The sequence below is a fragment of the Cherax quadricarinatus genome, chromosome 76, assembly GCF_038502225.1.
Source record: "Cherax quadricarinatus isolate ZL_2023a chromosome 76, ASM3850222v1, whole genome shotgun sequence".
Classification (NCBI taxonomy): domain Eukaryota; kingdom Metazoa; phylum Arthropoda; class Malacostraca; order Decapoda; family Parastacidae; genus Cherax; species Cherax quadricarinatus.
The window spans coordinates 15,213,652-15,232,696 of NC_091367.1; the positions used below are offsets into that span (position 1 = coordinate 15,213,652).

At 42.4% G+C, this 19,045-nt stretch overlaps 1 protein-coding gene across 1 annotated transcript in view; it reads right to left on the bottom strand.

Annotated features, from left to right (window-relative positions):
• The window catches only part of LOC128703641 (sucrase-isomaltase, intestinal), a 40,874-nt gene extending 22,111 nt beyond the window's left edge, over positions 1-18,763 (bottom strand). Inside the window, exons 1-10 of the mRNA XM_070101328.1 lie at positions 18,606-18,763; positions 13,894-14,036; positions 13,111-13,215; positions 11,807-11,958; positions 9,950-10,121; positions 8,795-8,894; positions 6,965-7,089; positions 5,755-5,880; positions 2,159-2,290; positions 449-679 (exon numbers count right to left, since the gene is read on the bottom strand). Coding sequence (XP_069957429.1) covers positions 449-679; positions 2,159-2,290; positions 5,755-5,880; positions 6,965-7,089; positions 8,795-8,894; positions 9,950-10,121; positions 11,807-11,958; positions 13,111-13,215; positions 13,894-14,036; positions 18,606-18,717 — 1,398 coding nt within the window. The 5' untranslated portion in view covers positions 18,718-18,763. The remainder of the gene's footprint in view (positions 1-448; positions 680-2,158; positions 2,291-5,754; positions 5,881-6,964; positions 7,090-8,794; positions 8,895-9,949; positions 10,122-11,806; positions 11,959-13,110; positions 13,216-13,893; positions 14,037-18,605) is intronic.
• Positions 18,764-19,045: the final 282 nt, after the last annotated feature.

Consider the following 19,045-nt stretch of genomic DNA (forward strand, 5'->3'; position numbering starts at 1 on the left):
TTTAATCCTTCGCCATTTAAATAAAAACTAATTATCTGTTTACAAGAATATTTATTATATAGAAACTATACGTAAACATAACCAGTTTGTGCAAATTACAATATTCTGTTTAAAACTAATATTAATAATAATAGTAATATAATAATTGGGAAGCACCATGCCTATAAGAATCTTCCAGTACCAGAAGAATGGTAGGTAATCAGTCCTGATCCAAGGAAAGGAAGAGTAACTCCACTCTATTCAGAAGACAGAAGAAACGTAAGAGATTCTAGGAATAAACAGATATAGTACTTTCTCTAAGAGAGTATTATAAATCTGAAAGTTTTTCAAATATATTTTAAAGTCTCTCTCTCTCTCTCTCTCTCTCTCTCTCTCTCTCTCTCTCTCTCTCTCTCTCTCTCTCTCTCTCTCTCTCTCGCTCTCTCGCTCTCTCTCTCTCTCAACTAACCTCATGGAAGATCTTCATTTCATTGATCCACCAGTCCTGAGTCTCTGGTTTTAGGAAGTCCGGAAAGATGGTCTTATTTGCTGGCCAGACGTAGCCGACCATGTACTCGTCTGTGCCGGGTTCCTGGTCATCCGGCACCAGGCTGGGGTCAGACCACTTGATAAATACATCAGCCTCCTTACCCCTAGCCACTGGTGGGTAGTTTTCGAAGTCGATCACCAGCGCCGGGTCCTGCAATGTCATAATTAGAAATATGTGGATGGGGCAGAGATAAACGCTTTGAGCTTGGGGAATTTGAGGAAATTCACTGGCTACATCCCTTCCCAATTACAAAGAACTTCCTTAATATGTAAAGATATCTTGGATTTTTCCTAGGTAGTAGGTTGGTAGACAGCAACCACCCAGGGAGGTACTACCGTCCTGCCAAGTGAGTGTAAAACGAAAGCCTGTAATTGTTTTACATGATGGTAGGATTGCTGGTGTCCATTTTTCTGTCTCATGAACATGCAAGATTTCAGGTACGTCTTGCTACTTCTACTTACACTTAGGTAACACTACACATACATGTACAAGCATATATATACACACCCCTCTGGGTTTTCTTCTATTTTGTTTCTAGTTCTTGTTCTTGTTTATTTCTTCTTATCTCCATGGGGAAGTGGAACAGAATTCTTCCTCCGTAAGCCATGCGTGTTGTAAGAGGCGACTAAAATGCCGGGAGCAAGGGGCTAGTAACCCCTTCTGCTGTATATATTACTAAATGTAAAAGGAGAAACTTTTGTTTTTCCTTTTGGGCCACCCTGCCTCGGTGGGATACGGCCGGTGTGTTGAAAGAAAGAAAGATCTTGGATTTTTAAACCGGAGGCTTAGCTACCCAGGATAACCCTACGTACTGTTAGGTGAACAGGGACAGTAGGTGTAAGGAAACATGCCCAATGTTTCTGCCCGGCCTGAGAATGAACCACGGACACTCAGTGTGTGCCAGGCGAGAGCGTTGTCTACCGAACCACGGGTTTTCAAGTCCCAAGATGAACTCATGTAAGATGCTGATATCGTTGTTACGGCTGATGAACTGATCGTATTGAGGGAGTTGAATTGTTGTTTTATGTGGTGGGAGGAAGCGAGTACAGGTAGTTAAGTGCCACAATGGACACTGTCCAGTTTGAGGGCGCCCTTGACACCGACACTGACACTGTCCTGGCTGTGTGTAACATTGATAGTAAGTGAAAATAATGAAGAATGAGTACTTGCAGAGTACCGGGAAGCGCCAAACCCGTAAGAGTCTTACAACGACTAAGGACAAGGAAGTGTAATCAGATTTGGTCCAAGGAAATATTAAAATTGATCCAGTTTATTAGATTAAGAGCCCCTCACCAGCATTCACAAGAAAAGAAGAGCCAAAAGTCAGTAACAAGAAAATTCCTTAAATATTTATATTAAAGAAAGGAACATCGAGGAACGCAGTCGATCCCTTCAACTGCGAAAAGGGTCGTCACACACTCCTGCTTCCACCTCTTGAGTTACTTATAATCATGATTGATTTCTACTGTAGCCTACACGTACAATTTAAACAACAATATATCACCAAGACCCCAGTGGAAGTCACTTCGTCTGACTTTGATAACTGTGGTCAGGATCTAAATCTGCGTAACTGTGATTATATACCTGTAGCTAAATAAACTTACTAAATCAAGAGCCTCCAAGACTTACCACAAGGAGAGTGACTCTGATGTTGTCGTCGTGCAGCTCCTGGATAAGCTCCGGCATGTCACCGAAGTTGATGGGGTCTAAGGTGAAGTCCCTCTTGTTATCCGTGTAGTCGATGTCAAACGTCTGTATATCCTGTGCCACAAGCCAAGCTTTAAGTATCCATTTTTAAGGCCCTAAGAGGGCTGGCATAAATGGAGAGGGTAAGTACTAGGGTAGAATGATACAGTGATAAAGACTGTTGGAAGATAAGAGGGAGGTAAGAAATTTTAAGGAGCCTGACCACTTTGGGCAGGTTTAAAAAAAGTGGATTTTGTCACATAGTGAGGAATGTACATTGTAATGATTTTTTTTAAATACGATATTTATAAAAATCCTCGTTATTTTTAATGTTCTAATCCAAAAATATGCATTATTTATCAGAAAATACTTATTGTTTTATCTCTATATGACTAGATCTTGTGAAATAAGCACTAAACCCGTTGGAGTCATAAAGCACAATATTTTAATGAAAGAGGAAATATCCCAACTTTCTAAGCAAAAGGAAACATTGCTTTCATAGTCTGTGGAGAGTGCTTGGGAAACCCTAGTTAACCGAACCTAACTGAACCTTCCCCCCATGTGAAGGTGACCAAGGTGTGGTGATAGTGTGAGTGGACGGGTGATTCCCCGTCATATAAAGGTAACCCAGCTTTAGGGTAACCCAGCTCTAGGGTAACCCAGCTCTAGGGTAACCCAGCTCTAGGGTAACCCAGCTCTAGGGTAACCCAGCTCTAGGGTAACCCAGCTCTAGGGTAACCCAGCTCTAGGGTAACCCAGCTCTAGGGTAACCCAGCTTTAGTGTAACCCAGCTCTAGGGTAACCCAGCTCTTGGGTAACCCAGCTCTAGGGTAACCAAGCTCTATGGTAACCCAGCTCTAGGGTAACCCAGCTTTAGGGTAACCCAGCTCTAGGGTAACCCAGCTTTAGGGTAACCCAGCTCTAGGGTAACCCAGCTTTAGGGTAACCCAGCTCTAGGGTAACCCAGCTCTAGGGTAACCCAGCTCTAGGGTAACCCAGCTCTAGGGTAACCCAGCTCTAGGGTAACCCAGCTCTAGGGTAACCCAGCTCTAGGGTAACCCAGCTCTAGGGTAACCCAGCTCTAGGGTAACCCAGCTCTAGGGTAACCCAGCTCTAGGGTAACCCAGCTCTAGGGTAACCCAGCTCTAGGGTAACCCAGCTCTAGGGTAACCCAGCTCTAGGGTAACCCAGCTTTAGTGTAACCCAGCTCTAGGGTAACCCAGCTCTTGGGTAACCCAGCTCTAGGGTAACCAAGCTCTATGGTAACCCAGCTCTAGGGTAACCCAGCTTTAGGGTAACCCAGCTCTAGGGTAACCCAGCTTTAGGGTAACCCAGCTCTAGGGTAACCCAGCTTTAGGGTAACCCAGCTCTAGGGTAACCCAGCTCTAGGGTAACCCAGCTCTAGGGTAACCCAGCTCTAGGGTAACCCAGCTCTAGGGTAACCCAGCTCTAGGGTAACCCAGCTCTAGGGTAACCCAGCTCTAGGGTAACCCAGCTCTAGGGTAACCCAGCTCTAGGGTAACCCAGCTCTAGGGTAACCCAGCTCTAGGGTAACCCAGCTCTAGGGTAACCCAGCTCTAGGGTAACCCAGCTCTAGGGTAACCCAGCTCTAGGGTAACCCAGCTCTAGGGTAACCCAGCTCTAGGGTAACCCAGCTCTAGGGTAACCCAGCTCTAGGGTAACCCAGCTCTAGGGTAACCCAGCTCTAGGGTAACCCAGCTCTAGGGTAACCCAGCTCTAGGGTAACCCAGCTCTAGGGTAACCCAGCTCTAGGGTAACCCAGCTCTAGGGTAACCCAGCTTTAGTGTAACCCAGCTCTAGGGTAACCCAGCTCTAGGGTAACCCAGCTTTAGTGTAACCCAGCTCTAGGGTAACCCAGCTCTAGGGTAACCCAGCTCTAGGGTAACCCAGCTCTAGGGTAACCCAGCTCTAGGGTAACCCAGCTCTAGGGTAACCCAGCTCTAGGGTAACCCAGCTCTAGGGTAACCCAGCTCTAGGGTAACCCAGCTCTAGGGTAGCCCAGCTCTAGGGTAACCCAGCTCTAGGGTAACCCAGCTCTAGGGTAACCCAGCTCTAGGGTAACCCAGCTCTAGGGTAACCCAGCTCTAGGGTAACCCAGCTCTAGGGTAACCCAGCTCTAGGGTAACCCAGCTCTAGGGTAACCCAGCTCTAGGGTAACCCAGCTCTAGGGTAACCCAGCTCTAGGGTAACCCAGCTCTAGGGTAGCCCAGCTCTAGGGTAACCCAGCTCTAGGGTAACCCAGCTCTAGGGTAACCCAGCTCTAGGGTAACCCAGCTCTAGGGTAACCCAGCTCTAGGGTAACCCAGCTCTAGGGTAACCCAGCTTTAGTGTAACCCAGCTCTAGGGTAACCCAGCTCTAGGGTAACCCAGCTTTAGTGTAACCCAGCTCTAGGGTAACCCAGCTCTTGGGTAACCCAGCTCAAGGGTAACCAAGCTCTAGGGTAACCCAGCTCTAGGGTACCCCAACTCTAGAGTAACCCAATTTTAGGGTAACCCAGCTCTAGGGTAACCCAATTTTAGGGTAACCCAGCTCTAGAGTAACCCAGCTCTAGGGTAACCCAATTTTAGGGTAACCCAGCTCCAGAGTAACTCAGCTCTAGGGTAACCCAATTGTAGGGTAACCCAGCTCTAGGGTAACCCAGCTCTAGGGTAACCCAGCTCTACGGGAACCCAACTTTAAGGTAACCCAGCTCTACGGTAACCTAACTTTATGGTAACCCAGCTCTAGGGCAACCCATCTCTAGGGTAATCCAGCTCTAGATTAACCCAGCTCCAGGGAAACCCAGCTCTAGGGTAACCCAATTTTAGGGTAACCAGCTCTAGGGTAACTCAGTTTTAGGGTAACCCAGCTCTAGGGTAACCCAGCTTTAAGGTAACCCAGCTTTAAGGTAACCCAATTTTAGGGTAACCCAATTTTAGGGTAACCCAGCTCTAGAGTAGCTCAATTTTAGGGTAATCCAGCTCTAGGGTAACCCAGCTCTATTGTAACCCAGCTCTAGGGTAACTCAGCTCTAGGGTAACCCAGCTTTAGGGTAACCCAGATCTAGGGTAACCCAGCTCTAGGGTAACCCAGCTCTAGGGTAACCCAGCTCTAGGGTAACCCAGCTTTAGGGTAACCCAGATCTAGGGTAACCCAGCTCTAGGGTAACCCAGCTCTAGGGTAACCCAGCTCTAGGTTACCTAGGAGACCTAGATTTGATGAAAATTATGCAAGATTCGCCCCCCCCCCCTCCCCAGATATTTATAGTATACCCTTAATGGCAACAAATATAAATAACTGCGATACGAAGGTCTCAGTATAACTAAATTATGTAAATTAACTAAACTAATTCCAACATATTTTTTTAAATATTGGTAATCTGGGCTCATGAGAGGATAAGATACCTTTACCGTTTATGAGGATGCTGTTATTCTCTCGGGAATACTGTTACCCATCTGGGGGATAGTATTACCCACCAGGTTTGCCATTATCCAACCTTGAGAGGCCCGTTTGTTCCCTTGGTTATACGACCACTTACCTGGGGGATACCGTAGGACTTCATCCTTTCCCGGACACCCCGGACGTAGTCAGTAGACTTGTAGCCCCAACGGGAGAGTTGGAAACCTAAGTACCAGTATGGGGGGAAGAGGGTACTTCCCACCATCTGATGAAGATATGACGGGACATAGTAATATCAATTAATCAGTCATATATATATATATATATATATATATATATATATATATATATATATATATATATATATATATATATATATATATATATATATATATATATATATATATATATATATATATATATATATATATATTATATGTGTGTGTGTGTGTGTCGTGCCGAATATGTAAAACTGGTCAATTAGCAAGAAATCATTTAAAATTATGTCCTTTCTTAAATTTTCTCTTAAACGTTTAAAGATATATTTTTTTCATTAATGTTAACGTAAAAATTTATAATTTTGAGCCAAAAGAATCATAGAAAACTTACCTAACCTTATTATAACAAGAACAATTTATTTTAGCCTAACCCAACTAAATATATTTTAGATTTGTTTAAAATAATTTAATATTAAACAAACACAGTGAAATATATTTTTTTCGTTAGGTTCAGAATGATTTTGGCGAAATTATTGCATACACAAATTTTCAATTGTCTTATATGGCAAGATGAGAGTTGCTTTATAAGCCAAGATCGCAAGTTCTGCCTATTCGGCACTACACACACACACACACACACACACACACACACACACACACACACACACACACACACACACACACACACACACACACACACACACACACATATATATATATATATATATATATATATATATATATATATATATATATATATATATATATATATATATATATATATATCCTGAAACATATGTTGCTGTGTATAGACATCGAGGAGGGTGAACACGTACATTCAAATACATCGTATTTTAGGCTGTATTAAATTCAAATGATCTGAGAATGTAAATCATGATGGACGAATTATTTTCCTTTGATAATATATTGTGCAATATACATTGATGCTAAAACTGTGTTTAGTTTTTAGTTAAAATTTGCTATTTTTAAACTTCCTATGACTGACTAATAGTTCTTGAGGGAGGGACAGTGTGATGGAGGGAGGTGATGGTGAAGCAAGTTTTGTGAGGGAGAGAGGGATGGAGAGTGGTGACGAGATACCGTGAGGGAGAGTGTAGGTACAGTACTAACATTGGTGTACTCCTCGATGAGGTCCTCTGGCTGAGGTCCCAGGAAGATGTGCAGGTCGATGATGCCACCGATTGTCCGCAGTGTGAGCGCCGGTGTACCGTCAGGCAGCAGGAAGGTGGAGTACTCTGGTGGGTGATGAGATTTGGGATTTTTAACCAAGGAATATTGGCTAACTGAGCTACATCGAGGCCTGATCTCAGACCGGACCGCGGGGGCCTTGAACCCAAAAACCCCCCTCCAAGTATACTCTCAAGGTATACCCAGGATAACCCAAGAAAGTTAGTGCATCATCGAGGACTGTCTATCTTTATTTCCACTGGGATCCTTCAATTTTGTCCCCCAGGATGCCACCCACACCAATCGACTAACATTCGTTGACCTATATGTTAGATGAAAGGGGGCAGCAGATGTAAGGAAACACGCCCAATTCTTTCATCCTTGCCGGGGATTGAACCATGGACACTCAGTGTGTGAAGCGACAGTGTGGCCTACCGGGTTACAAGTACAGGAGGTGCTAGCCTCTGTCACGATGTCATATCTGCTGTGTGGAATACTAACACAAAATGCCGTTGCTGAAACAAAACGGAACTATATCACAATTACGGGGCAGCAACTATTCACAGCTAACCTATATACTGGATGCAAAACTTGACAACTAGACGAAAATACAAGGTGGAGGTGTTGTTGGATTTATAGGTTTCAGGGATGAATGATTCTTTAGTACTTTGTACAGCAGAAAATTGCATTTATTCTCCACTTGTCAGACACACACACACACACACAATGGATGGAAGAGCTGAACGAGGAGCCCAACGGAAAGGAAGGAGACATGACTTAAGCTAAGGCCCTATCAGACCACCAAACAGGACCGAGGAATGAAAGGGGAGAGCAGCTGGGAGCAAGGAAAGCAGTGAGAGAGGGGGGAGAGGGGGTTAGGTCCTATGTAGAGGCACAACCATGCCACCAAGAGCTACAGGAAAAAATAAGGGAAACAATAGCCATGTACAAATGGGACCCAGAAGCACAGAGGGAAAGACAGTGGGAGGAGGAGAGAGAGAGGTCAGTGTTTATTCATGGGCTTCAGGAGAGCATAGGGAGGACGCACAATGAAAGATGGCAGAAAGAAAAACAGGAAATTGAAAACATCATCAAAGAAATAGGCGAGGAGGACATGACTAAGATAGTAAATTTTCAGAGAATGTGGGGGGGGGGGTACTTGAAGGAGAGAAATCGTTCGGTCAAGCTGACTTTTATAAAAGAAACAGTACAAAACAGGATCCTGCAAGAGAAACCATGGCTGAAGGGATCGTCAACATACAAGAGGGTGTTCCTAGACCGATTCATTGTAAGTGAAGAGGTTGGAGAGCTTCACCTGTATAGAGGTGGTCAGGAGCGTTGCTAGAGTTTTCTTAATCATGTCCGAGGTAGTCCCACGAAATGAACACCCTCACGGTGCTCCAGCATCTTGGAAAAAGCAGTTCGGTAATGTACTGTGTAAGTGTGCACAGCTCTCTTCCATGAAGCTAATGATGACCTCTTGGTCTAAGAAAATTAAATTATCCTTCCCTTCCTGTTTACCTTCCATATTCCCACGCTGTAGACTCCCACGGATTAGTGCTTCCCATGAATATAATAATAATAATTAAAGGGCGCAATAGTATGAAACATATACGAATAGTATACAAATAACCCGAATATAAGAGAAAGATACTAATGACAACGTTTCGGTCCGACTTCGACCATTAAGGAATCACAGATTAGGAGGAGGAGGAGGAGGAGGAGGAGGCGGAGGAGGAGGCGGCGGCGGCGGCGGCGGCGGCTAGTACTCACCCATGGCGTTGGAGTTGTAGAGAAGGACAGAGTGGGAGTTGCCTTCATCATCCTCCATCACCATGTAATAAGGATGGTGACCGTACTCGCTGGCTGGTTCCTGTGTGAGTGAGGGAGTCTCAGAGATGGAAGGTGCACTCTACCCAACACAACAGTGCACACATGCAAGTGCACTTATGACAAAGTTTACTCACAACATTGTACATATGAGAGTTCAGACTATGTGCACATAGCGTATACACACTGTTCAGACAGTACATATGAGTGTACACATATCAGTAAACACACGTACATGCAACACTATTCATACAAGTGTACACACAACAGTATACACAGCAGTGCACGCACACTGTATACATAACCGTGTATATACAACAGTGTACATGTACTGTATACATAACCATGTGCACAGAACAATACACATATTATGCTCTATGTATACATAAGTGTACATACAACATAGCACATACAGCACTTGACACATTGTGTACACACATAATGCTATGGACACACAACTGTATTCACAAGATCGTGTACACAAAGCAGCATACACATAACGATGTACACACTACACACTGAACAAATACAACACACAATGTATACACAATACACAGTACATACTCACAACATTGTAAACACAGCACCATACAAACAAGACAGAGTACACATAACGTACACTCAAGGCAGTGTACACACATCAACGGACACAGTGTGCACATAACATTGTGCACACTAGATATTGTATATACAATAAAACATGGTTTAGAAAGACACGTAAGCAAACACTATAACATATTTATTAGAAAACGTTTCGGTCCTGGGACCTTGATCAGAAGTGATCAAGGTCCCAGGACCGAAACGTTTTCTAATAAATATGTTATAGTGTTTGCTTACGTGTCTTTCTAAACCAACTTGTCGGTATTTATTACCAAGGTTTATACCACAATAAAACATACACACGATAGTGAACACACAACATAATATGTAAACTTAAGACAGTGTACGAGCACCTTTATGAATACACACGCAACATACAACATACAAAGGCAAATACTCAACATTATGTACACCACACAACACAACGTACTCACAACACTATGTACACACAATACAATGTACTCACAGGACAGTGTACAATAGCATGAGTGTTCTCACCGTGTCCACAGCCCTGTCCCTGGCAAATATCGGGAAGGTGGCACGAGGCTCGAACTTGTGTCTGAAGGAGAGGTGGGTGTTCTCACCAAACCCGTAGAGGTAAGTGGAGGCCAGGTGGGTGTGCAGCTGCAGGAACTGATCCTCGTAGGTCAGTGGACCCAATGAGCTCAACCTGAATAGTGATAATAGTAATAATAATCTTTATTTCAACAAGTACGTGATACAACATATACAGTGAAATACTATATAGAAAACCCCTGGTTATGCAGAGGTTTTCTGGCAACTTAGGTTAATTTTGTTCCCAGGATGCGACCCACAACACCTGATTGACTGCTAGGTGACGAGGGCAGCAGGTTTTGGGAGGGTTTTTCCACACGTCCTGCCTCGCCCGTTTTGACCCCAGGTTCTTTCAGGTGTTAGAAGTCAGTATACAAGACAGTGAGGGAGTTGGTGTGTGTGGAAAGATTGGTAAACATCCGTAATATTTATAGAGCATTTAGACATATTGAGATCATTCAGTGATCGTGTCAGTAAAAAAAATATATACACTCATACACATTAATACTCACAAATCAAACATATCCTGCAAACTAAGATTCATTTACACTGCTAAACGCTCAAGAACAAACTAATGTTATCCAGGCACATCCTGCAGGAAATGGCAGCCCGTGGTTCGATCCCCGATAAGAGTGGAAACACTGGGCGTGTATCCTAACATCTGCTGTCCCTGTTCACATAGCAAGTAGGTATCTGGGTGCTAGCTGACTGGTGTGAGTCGCATCCTGGGGGTCAAGCTTAACCTAAATGCCTGAAATGCTCTGCATAACCAGGGACTTTCTGTATAGTATATAACTGATGTCAGCTATGGTCTGTATAAGTTGTGTCATGTACTTACAGAAATAAAGGTTATTATTATTATTATTATTATTATTTATTATTATTATTATTATTTATTATTATTATTATTATAAGATATCTGAATCTTAACACTGCATCAACATCCTGCATCAGGTAGATAAATAAAGTGATATTAGATTAAACTGCAAACCAGAAATGACTAATATTTTTTTAATGGCAATAAGGTACTTCAAATTGTATCTCCATATGGTTTTGTGTACATTAGGTATGTGACGTAATTATATGACTTGATTATAATATTTCTAATGATATTACTATGCCTAGTGTGATCTGATAAACACCCACTGTGATTTTTAGTTCGTTTAATATCTTTATAATGCACCCCATACCCATCCTGGGGGTGGCGGTCATCCCATACCCATCCTGTGGGTGAGGGTCATCCCATGCTTATCGTGTGGGTGGTGGTCATCCCATACCTATCGTGTGGGTGGTCATCCCATACCCATCGTGTGGGTGGGGTCATCCCATACCTGTTCTGTGGGTGGGGGTCATCCCATACCCATCTTGTGGGTAAGGGTCATCCCATACCCATCCTGTAGGTGGGGGTCATCCCATACCTATCCTGTGGGTGGTAGTTACCCCATACCCATCGTGTGGGTGGGGGTCATCCCATACCCATCCTGTGGGTGAAGGCCATCCCATACCCATCCTATGGGTGGGGGTCACCCCATACCCATCCTGTGGGGGGTAGTCAAAAGATTACAGAGGTACACAGTGTGTCCGGGGACTGCGTAGCAAAGTTCTGATAGCTGAACAAGTGACAGTCGTAATGAAGAATTTACATATGAGTTATTTATGCAGACCTTTGTTATTCTTACGAATTAGACACACGTGCAACATCTGGGTATCTTTACTTGTAGACGTATCGCCATCCATTGGCGCTACATCTCACAGGATGTTCATGGTATTCTGGCGGCACAGTCTACGACAGAGACTTACACAATGTTGTTATTGGATTCTCTGTTGACAGAGAACTGGAAAGGTTCTCCGTCACCGCTGACCTCGACAGTGTACAAGGCGTCAGTGTCAGGGGAGTCAGGAACGTACACTGGCACTGGTACCTCGTAGCGGGCATTGTCTGCGTCGTAGATCTGCCGGGGAAGGGCAAGTGCTGTAGTAACATTAAGAAAAGGATGGCGTTATTAACGTTAGTAATCACGGAGGATTGATAGCCCGGCATAATCCAAAGAAGTCGACTAGTGTGACGTGTGTCCGTTATGTTTTAGGTCTTCCACACTTCTAGTGAACTATTTATTGCAATTCTGTTACCATGCAGGTGTTAAGAGTCTTACTCGTATGTCCCGCTTCAACTTGGGGTCATTCCCGGTTCCTTTCGGTTGTGAGTCGAATGCGCTATCGCTCCTCTACACTGCACTGATCACAGCATTTGATTAGCGAGTAATATAATATTTATAAGAAGCGCTGAACCTGCAAGGACTGGAGTAAGCTCAATCATCTTTCCTCTAAAACGAGCCCAATCTCAGACCAGTGATGCAGTTTATGATGGCTTAGCCAGCAGTGCGTGTTTTCTACTGGCTGTTGAGTGACTTCAGGATAAGACATAAGGGTAAGATAAGATAACTAAAATTAACTAAGTATTGACCTAAACCCACATAGTAAGTAAGTAACTATTGGGGCAACGATCTCACCCTAATCAGGAGGTTTTGCTCATTTGAAGTCCATCCTCCAACTTTTTTACTGCGCCAGATGTAAGTCGCAAGCTTTTTCGTTTTTGTTGGGGTAATTATACGTAAATATGAGAATAACATAAAGTGCAGTGTGAGAAATAATGCATTGAGTATGTGGAGAACAGGTTCATAAACTGATGATTAAGACACCTGTGTAACAGTTGGATATCTTTATTAATGAAATGTTTCGCCTATGCAGTAGGCTTCTTCAGTCAAATACAAAGGCAGCAGGTGTAGTAGTGCAATGAAGATGATGTAATGAGTCCATCAACCTTGGTTAAATAGTGTTTGAGATTGTCAGTCCCTGGTCTGGAACTCTTCTCCAGACTGACCACCTCAAGTACTATTTCAATAAGGATGATGGACTGATAACATCATCATCATTTCCCTACTACACACGCTACCTCTGTATTTAACTGAGAAAGCCTACTGTGTAGGCAAAACATATCACTAATAAATATACCCAACTGTTGTACACACCTTAATCATCAACTCGTCAGTATTTTATACCAGTTTCAAGCCAGGTTGACAAATAATTGGTGTGGGCGGGTTTACCTTGATCTGGAGGTGGTAGTCTTCGTGATGAATCACCTCAAACACCAGGTTGGTCACGTCATCGCCAAACATCGTCACTGAATCATCTGCTTTCTGCAGATGAACCTGGAATATTTCAACGGATAAAATTTACCTTTTCAAGATATGATTTTTCAGTATGACTATCCAGTATATATTACTAAATTAAAAAAAACAACTTTCGTTTAAGTTTTTAGGTCACCCTGCCTCGGTGGGGTACGACGGGTTTGTTTATATATATGTATAAATGACAATGCTAAACCCATGTGGGTGGTAAAATAGCGTGGGAATGTCAGCGTATGCTTGTAACTTTATCAGCAATATGAAGCTTCTCATTCACCAGTCTAAATGGCCAAGCAGTCTCTCAAAACTTGAAGTGAAGATTGGTAGATTTGATCTACGGAAAGGCAACACAACTGCAGTACTTTGTAGTCAATTAAAGGATAGAAGCCATGCTGAGTCACGTTATGGCTAATGGAAGGACTTATAAGTCATATGAAGGAATATTTCACAGTTTTTAAGTTGAACGGAGAACAGATTTTTTGTTATAGATGGGTAGGAAAACAATTTACTCACATCTAACACTGTAGATAAACCTAATCGACTTTTCCGTCGGTCCTCGACCATTAGCGAGACACAAGACTTGATAATGGCCAAGGAACCTCCCGAATCAACGTTTAGTTTTTTCTAGTGTTTGAGTCGTGATTATTTGTTCTCCCCCAAACACTGTATTGAATATTTCATTTATCAAAAACCTGTATTCACCAAAAAACCCCTGGAGGTGACTTCCTGAGGTCCCTGGACGATGTAGCCGCCAAGAGCGTTGTCCACCATGTGACACACACCGTCTGTCCACTCACACGCTGAGTACTTGCCACACTCCTCCTCTGACAACACATCTTGTCCCTCTGTCAACACCATGTTATAATTTAGTATTTCATTTCATACCACATAATATTTCTTTTTTTACACAATGGTCTTAAGGGTATATATGTTATAGACACAGAATACATTACTGAAGATTCAACGTGGACACACAGTACATTACTGAAGATTCAGTATAGGACTTCCCATTAAGGTCAGACAGTGTGCCTTCCTGGAGCTGGTGTTGGTGACATAGTCAGCAGACCATACCACGGGCAGGATGGAACCCGCGATCGTGAGTCATATAGTCAGCAGGTTGGATAATATTATGGCAGGTAATGGGAACAAGCCCATTATCTGTCTTAGTGCTGGGGGTAATGACACTGGGAAGGGCAGGAGAGAGGAGCTGCTGGATAAGTACAGGTTAGCCATAGAAGTAATTAGGTCTAAGGGAGGGATCCCAGTTATATGTAGCATCTTGCCTAGAAAGGGAGTGGGCAATGAATGGATGTCTAGGGCAATTGGTATAAATTGCTGGCTAGACAGGTACTGCAAGGAACTTGCAGTCCCATTCATTGATAACTGGGACCTATTCTTTGGCAAACGTGATATGTATGCAAGGGATGGGGTTCATCTCTCTGGGGATGGAGTGGTTGCATTAGCCAATTCAACTGAGAGGGTAATTGATGACTTGTCTAGGAATTTAAACTGATAGATTATAGAGGTATGGGTGTTAGTGGGAAACAATCAGGTTACAGCATTAGGGTTAAAAACAGCAGTTATTACCGGGATACGTCAGGGATATGTTTAAAAGACAATATTCAAAATAAAGTTGCTAGTAATGGCAAATCAATTGATCAACAAACAAAGAGAGATAGTGGAATGCAACGAGTGACTAGCTCCCTTAAGGTTTACTATACAAATAGTAGGAGTCTAAGAAATAAGATAGATGAGCTAAGATTACTTGCAAGTGTAGGTAATATAGATATTATTGGTATAACAGAGACTTGGTTCAACCTGAAAGATAGAGAAATGCCTTCTGAATGCAACATACAGGGTTATAAACTATTCCACATTGATAGGGTCAACACAAAGGGTGGTGGGGTGGCGATGTATGTCAGAGAAAATTTAAATTGTTGTCTTAGATATGATGTAAGATTTGAAACATCCAACACAGAATCTGTTTGGCTACAGTTTCTCGAGGGACGTGACAAATTAATTTTGGGTGTGATTTATAGGCCCCCAAACCTTGATATGGAGTGCAGTAAGCTGTTATGGGACGAAATTCATAAGGCATCTAGATATGAAAATGTTGTGATAATGGGAGATTTTAACTTTAGACAATTTGATTGGAACAGTATGACAAAAAATCTTGAGTCTAGTGACTTTTTTTGATACGGTTCAGGATTGCTTTTTAGAACAGGTTGTGACAGAAACAACTAGAGGAAACAATCTGCTTGACTTGGTTCTTGCCAACAAAGATTCACTAATTAATAATCTTGAGGTTAATGATGATTTTGGAGAAAGTGATCACAAATCCCTTAGTTTCAATATATCATGAAATTACCCATATAACTGCAATCAAATCTCTGTCCCAGATTTTCGCTTGGCCGACTTCATGGGACTGAAGAATTACCTGGGTGGGCTAAATTGGGATGTCCTGACTATGGGTCAGGTAGGTGATCTTGGTTGCCAATATGACGTTTTTCAGAGCATAGTTCTAGCTGCCCAGACAACTTTTGTTCCGAGTAGAGAAATTAGATCTAACAAAAATGATCCCAAATGGATGAACAATAGATTTAAACATCTCATTGGTCAAAAGAGAGGCATATATAGGCGTATCAAAAGAGGGGATGGGCAGTTAAGAAATCAATATATTCAATTAAAGAGAGAAATAAAGAAAGGAATAAGAAAAGCAAAAAGGGATTGTGAGCCTAAGGTTGCAAGGGATTCAAAGACTAACCCAAAAGGGTTCTTTCAGGTATATAGAAGTAAGATTAGGGACAAGATTGGCCCACTTAAGAGTAACTCTGGCCAGATCACTGGCAGTGATAAGGATATGTGTGAAATTCTCAATACCTACTTCCTCTCAGTTTTCACCCAGGAAAATACTAGCGATATTCCTGAAATAATAGAATATGTAAAACAGGATGATAAACTATGCTCGTTTGCGGTAACTGGTGACATAGTCCTCAGACAAATAGAGAAACTAAAACCTAACAAGTCCCCAGGTCCTTATGAACTTTTTGCAAGGGTGTTAAAGGAATGTAAAGAGGAACTTAGCATACCTTTGGCTAATCTTTTTAACATATCAGGCACTATGCCAGTTTGTAGTGATAAGTGGAAAATGGCAAATGTAATACCTATTTACAAGGCAGGTGACAGGTCCTTGGCTTCGAACTATAGACCAATAAGCCTTACCTCCAGCATGGGAAAATTTATGGAACCAATAATTGCCGAAGCAATCCGTAGCCATCTTGATAGGCACAGATTGATTAATGAATCTCAACACGGTTTTACAAAGGGGTGTTCCTGTCTTACACATTTGCTAACCTTTTTCACTAAGGTGTTTGAGGAGGTAGATCATGGTAATGAATATGATATTGTGTATATGGACTTCAGCAAGGCTTTCGATAGAGTTCCACACCAGAGCCTATTGAGGAAACTTAGGGCACACGGAATATGAGGAGAAATTTTTTCCTGGGTAGAGGCATGGCTGACAAATAGGCAGCAGAGAGTTTGCATAAATGGGGAGAAATCAGAATGGGGGCACGTCACAAGCGGTGTTCCTCAGGGGTCAGTGCTGGGCCCGTTGTTATTCACAATTTACATAAACGACATAGATGAGGGAATAAATAGCGACATAAGCAGATTTGCTGATGACACCAAAATAGGCCGTCCAATTCATTCTAATGAGGACAATAGAGCACTCCAGGATGATTTGAATATACTGATGCAATGGTCAGATAAGTGGCAGATGCAGTTTAATATTGACAAATGCAAAGTTCTAAATGTTGGACAGGTAAATAACCATGCAACTTATAAACTAAATAATGTAGATCTTAATATTACTCATTGCAAAAAGGATTTAGAAGTTCTGGTTAGCAGTAATCTAAAACCAAGACAACAGTGCATTAGTGTTCGCAATAAAGCTAACAGAATTCTTGGCTTCATATCTAGAAGTATAAATAATAGAAGTCCCCAGGTTGTTCTTCAAATCTATATATCCTTGGTTAGGCCTCATTTACACTATGCTGCTCAGTTCTGGTCACCGTATTACAGAATGGATATAAATGCTCTGGAAAACGTACAGAGGAGGATGACAAAGATGATCCCATGTATCAGAAATCTTCCCTGTGAGGATAGAATGAGGGCCCTGAATCTGCACTCTCTCGAAAGGCGTAGAATTAGGGGGGATATGATTGAGGTGTATAAATGGAAAACAGGAATAAATAAAGGGGATGCAAATAGCGTGCTGAAAATTTCTAGCCAAGACAAGACTCGCAGCAATGGTTTCAAGTTGGAAAAATTCAGATTCAGGAAGGATATAGGAAAGCACTGGTTTGGTAATTGAGTTGTGGATGAGTGGAACAAACTCCCGAGTACAGTTATAGAGGCTAAAACGTTGTGTAGTTTTGAAAATAGGTTAGATAAATACATGAGTGGATGTGGGCGGGTGTGAGTTGGACCTGACTAGCTTGTGCTGCTGGGTCTGGTGCCGTGCTCCATCCTTGAGTGGAGGTGACCAGACTGGGTGGGTCATTGGGCTAATCCTGGGGGGTGGGTCATTGGGCTTATACGGGGGAGGAGGACATGGACCTGCTCCGCATGGGTCAGTAGGCCGGTTGCAGTGTTCCTTCTTTCTTACGTTCTTATGTTCTTATCTGGGTATCTTAATTATAGACGATTCGCCAGCCAGTGGCTTTATCGATACAAATTCAAGAATATAAATGGAAGATAATAGAAATAGAAATATATATAAGTAAATATATATATATGGAAGTCAACAGATATATATATATATATATATATAAGTAAATATATATATATATATGGAAGTCAACAGAAATATATATATATATATATATATATATATATATATATATATATATATATATATACTGCGACTAGTCAAGGAGTTGAACCACATGCTGCTTTGGCCTGCCTCATGGTGGGCGAAAACTCAGGGCTCCTTAATCCACGGGACCACACATTCCGTAAGAGTAGCGCATCCAGCTTAAGGATTGTGTGGTCCCGTGGATTAAGGCATCATGAGTTTGCGCCCACCATGAGGCAGGAAGAAGCAGCATGGGTTTGACTCCTTGACTAGTCGCAGTGTTGTTATTGATCAATATCATTTGTATGTGTGTATGTATGTATGTATGCAGAATAACCATTGTGAAAAAATAGTGAAATTCCAAGCGCTTTCATAATTTCTCACATTATCAAGGAACTATGATAATGTGAGAAATCACGAAAGCACATGGAATTTCACTATTTATTCACAGTGGTTATTTTTCATATGGTGATATCATCTGTTCCCTGAGATTTTTTTTATAAAAATGACTCAAGTAAAGCAGCATTAACATTTCTGTCATTTCAAGTGGACCCACCTGGGAAGGGACACTCTATAGCCTGAAGGTTGGCATCCTGAGCTAGTGTAAGTGTGCAGGTGACTGCCACCACCATCACCATCACCTGCTTCACACTGCCCCGGAAACTCATCCTGCTGGGAGAGCTAGACACTGCTGCTGTTGCTGTCGTGTCCCGAGGTTTATATACTCCCGGTGCCAGCGTGGCCCATGCGGACCAACGTGAGGGTGATATGCTGATAAGCTTGATAAAGCTCCTGGAGAGCGAAACGTTGCCACAGTAAAATGTCACATTTGTTGCACGTGTGTCCTTTTACTTAACGTGATATGGTGACTTGGAATGATATGGCATTAGGAAACAATGCAAGATTTAATCAAGGTTTGCATTCTAAGGATGTCAAGATGTCATGAAACCTTTTCGGAAGTCACTTCCGAGGAAATATAGGTGAAGACATCGGTCA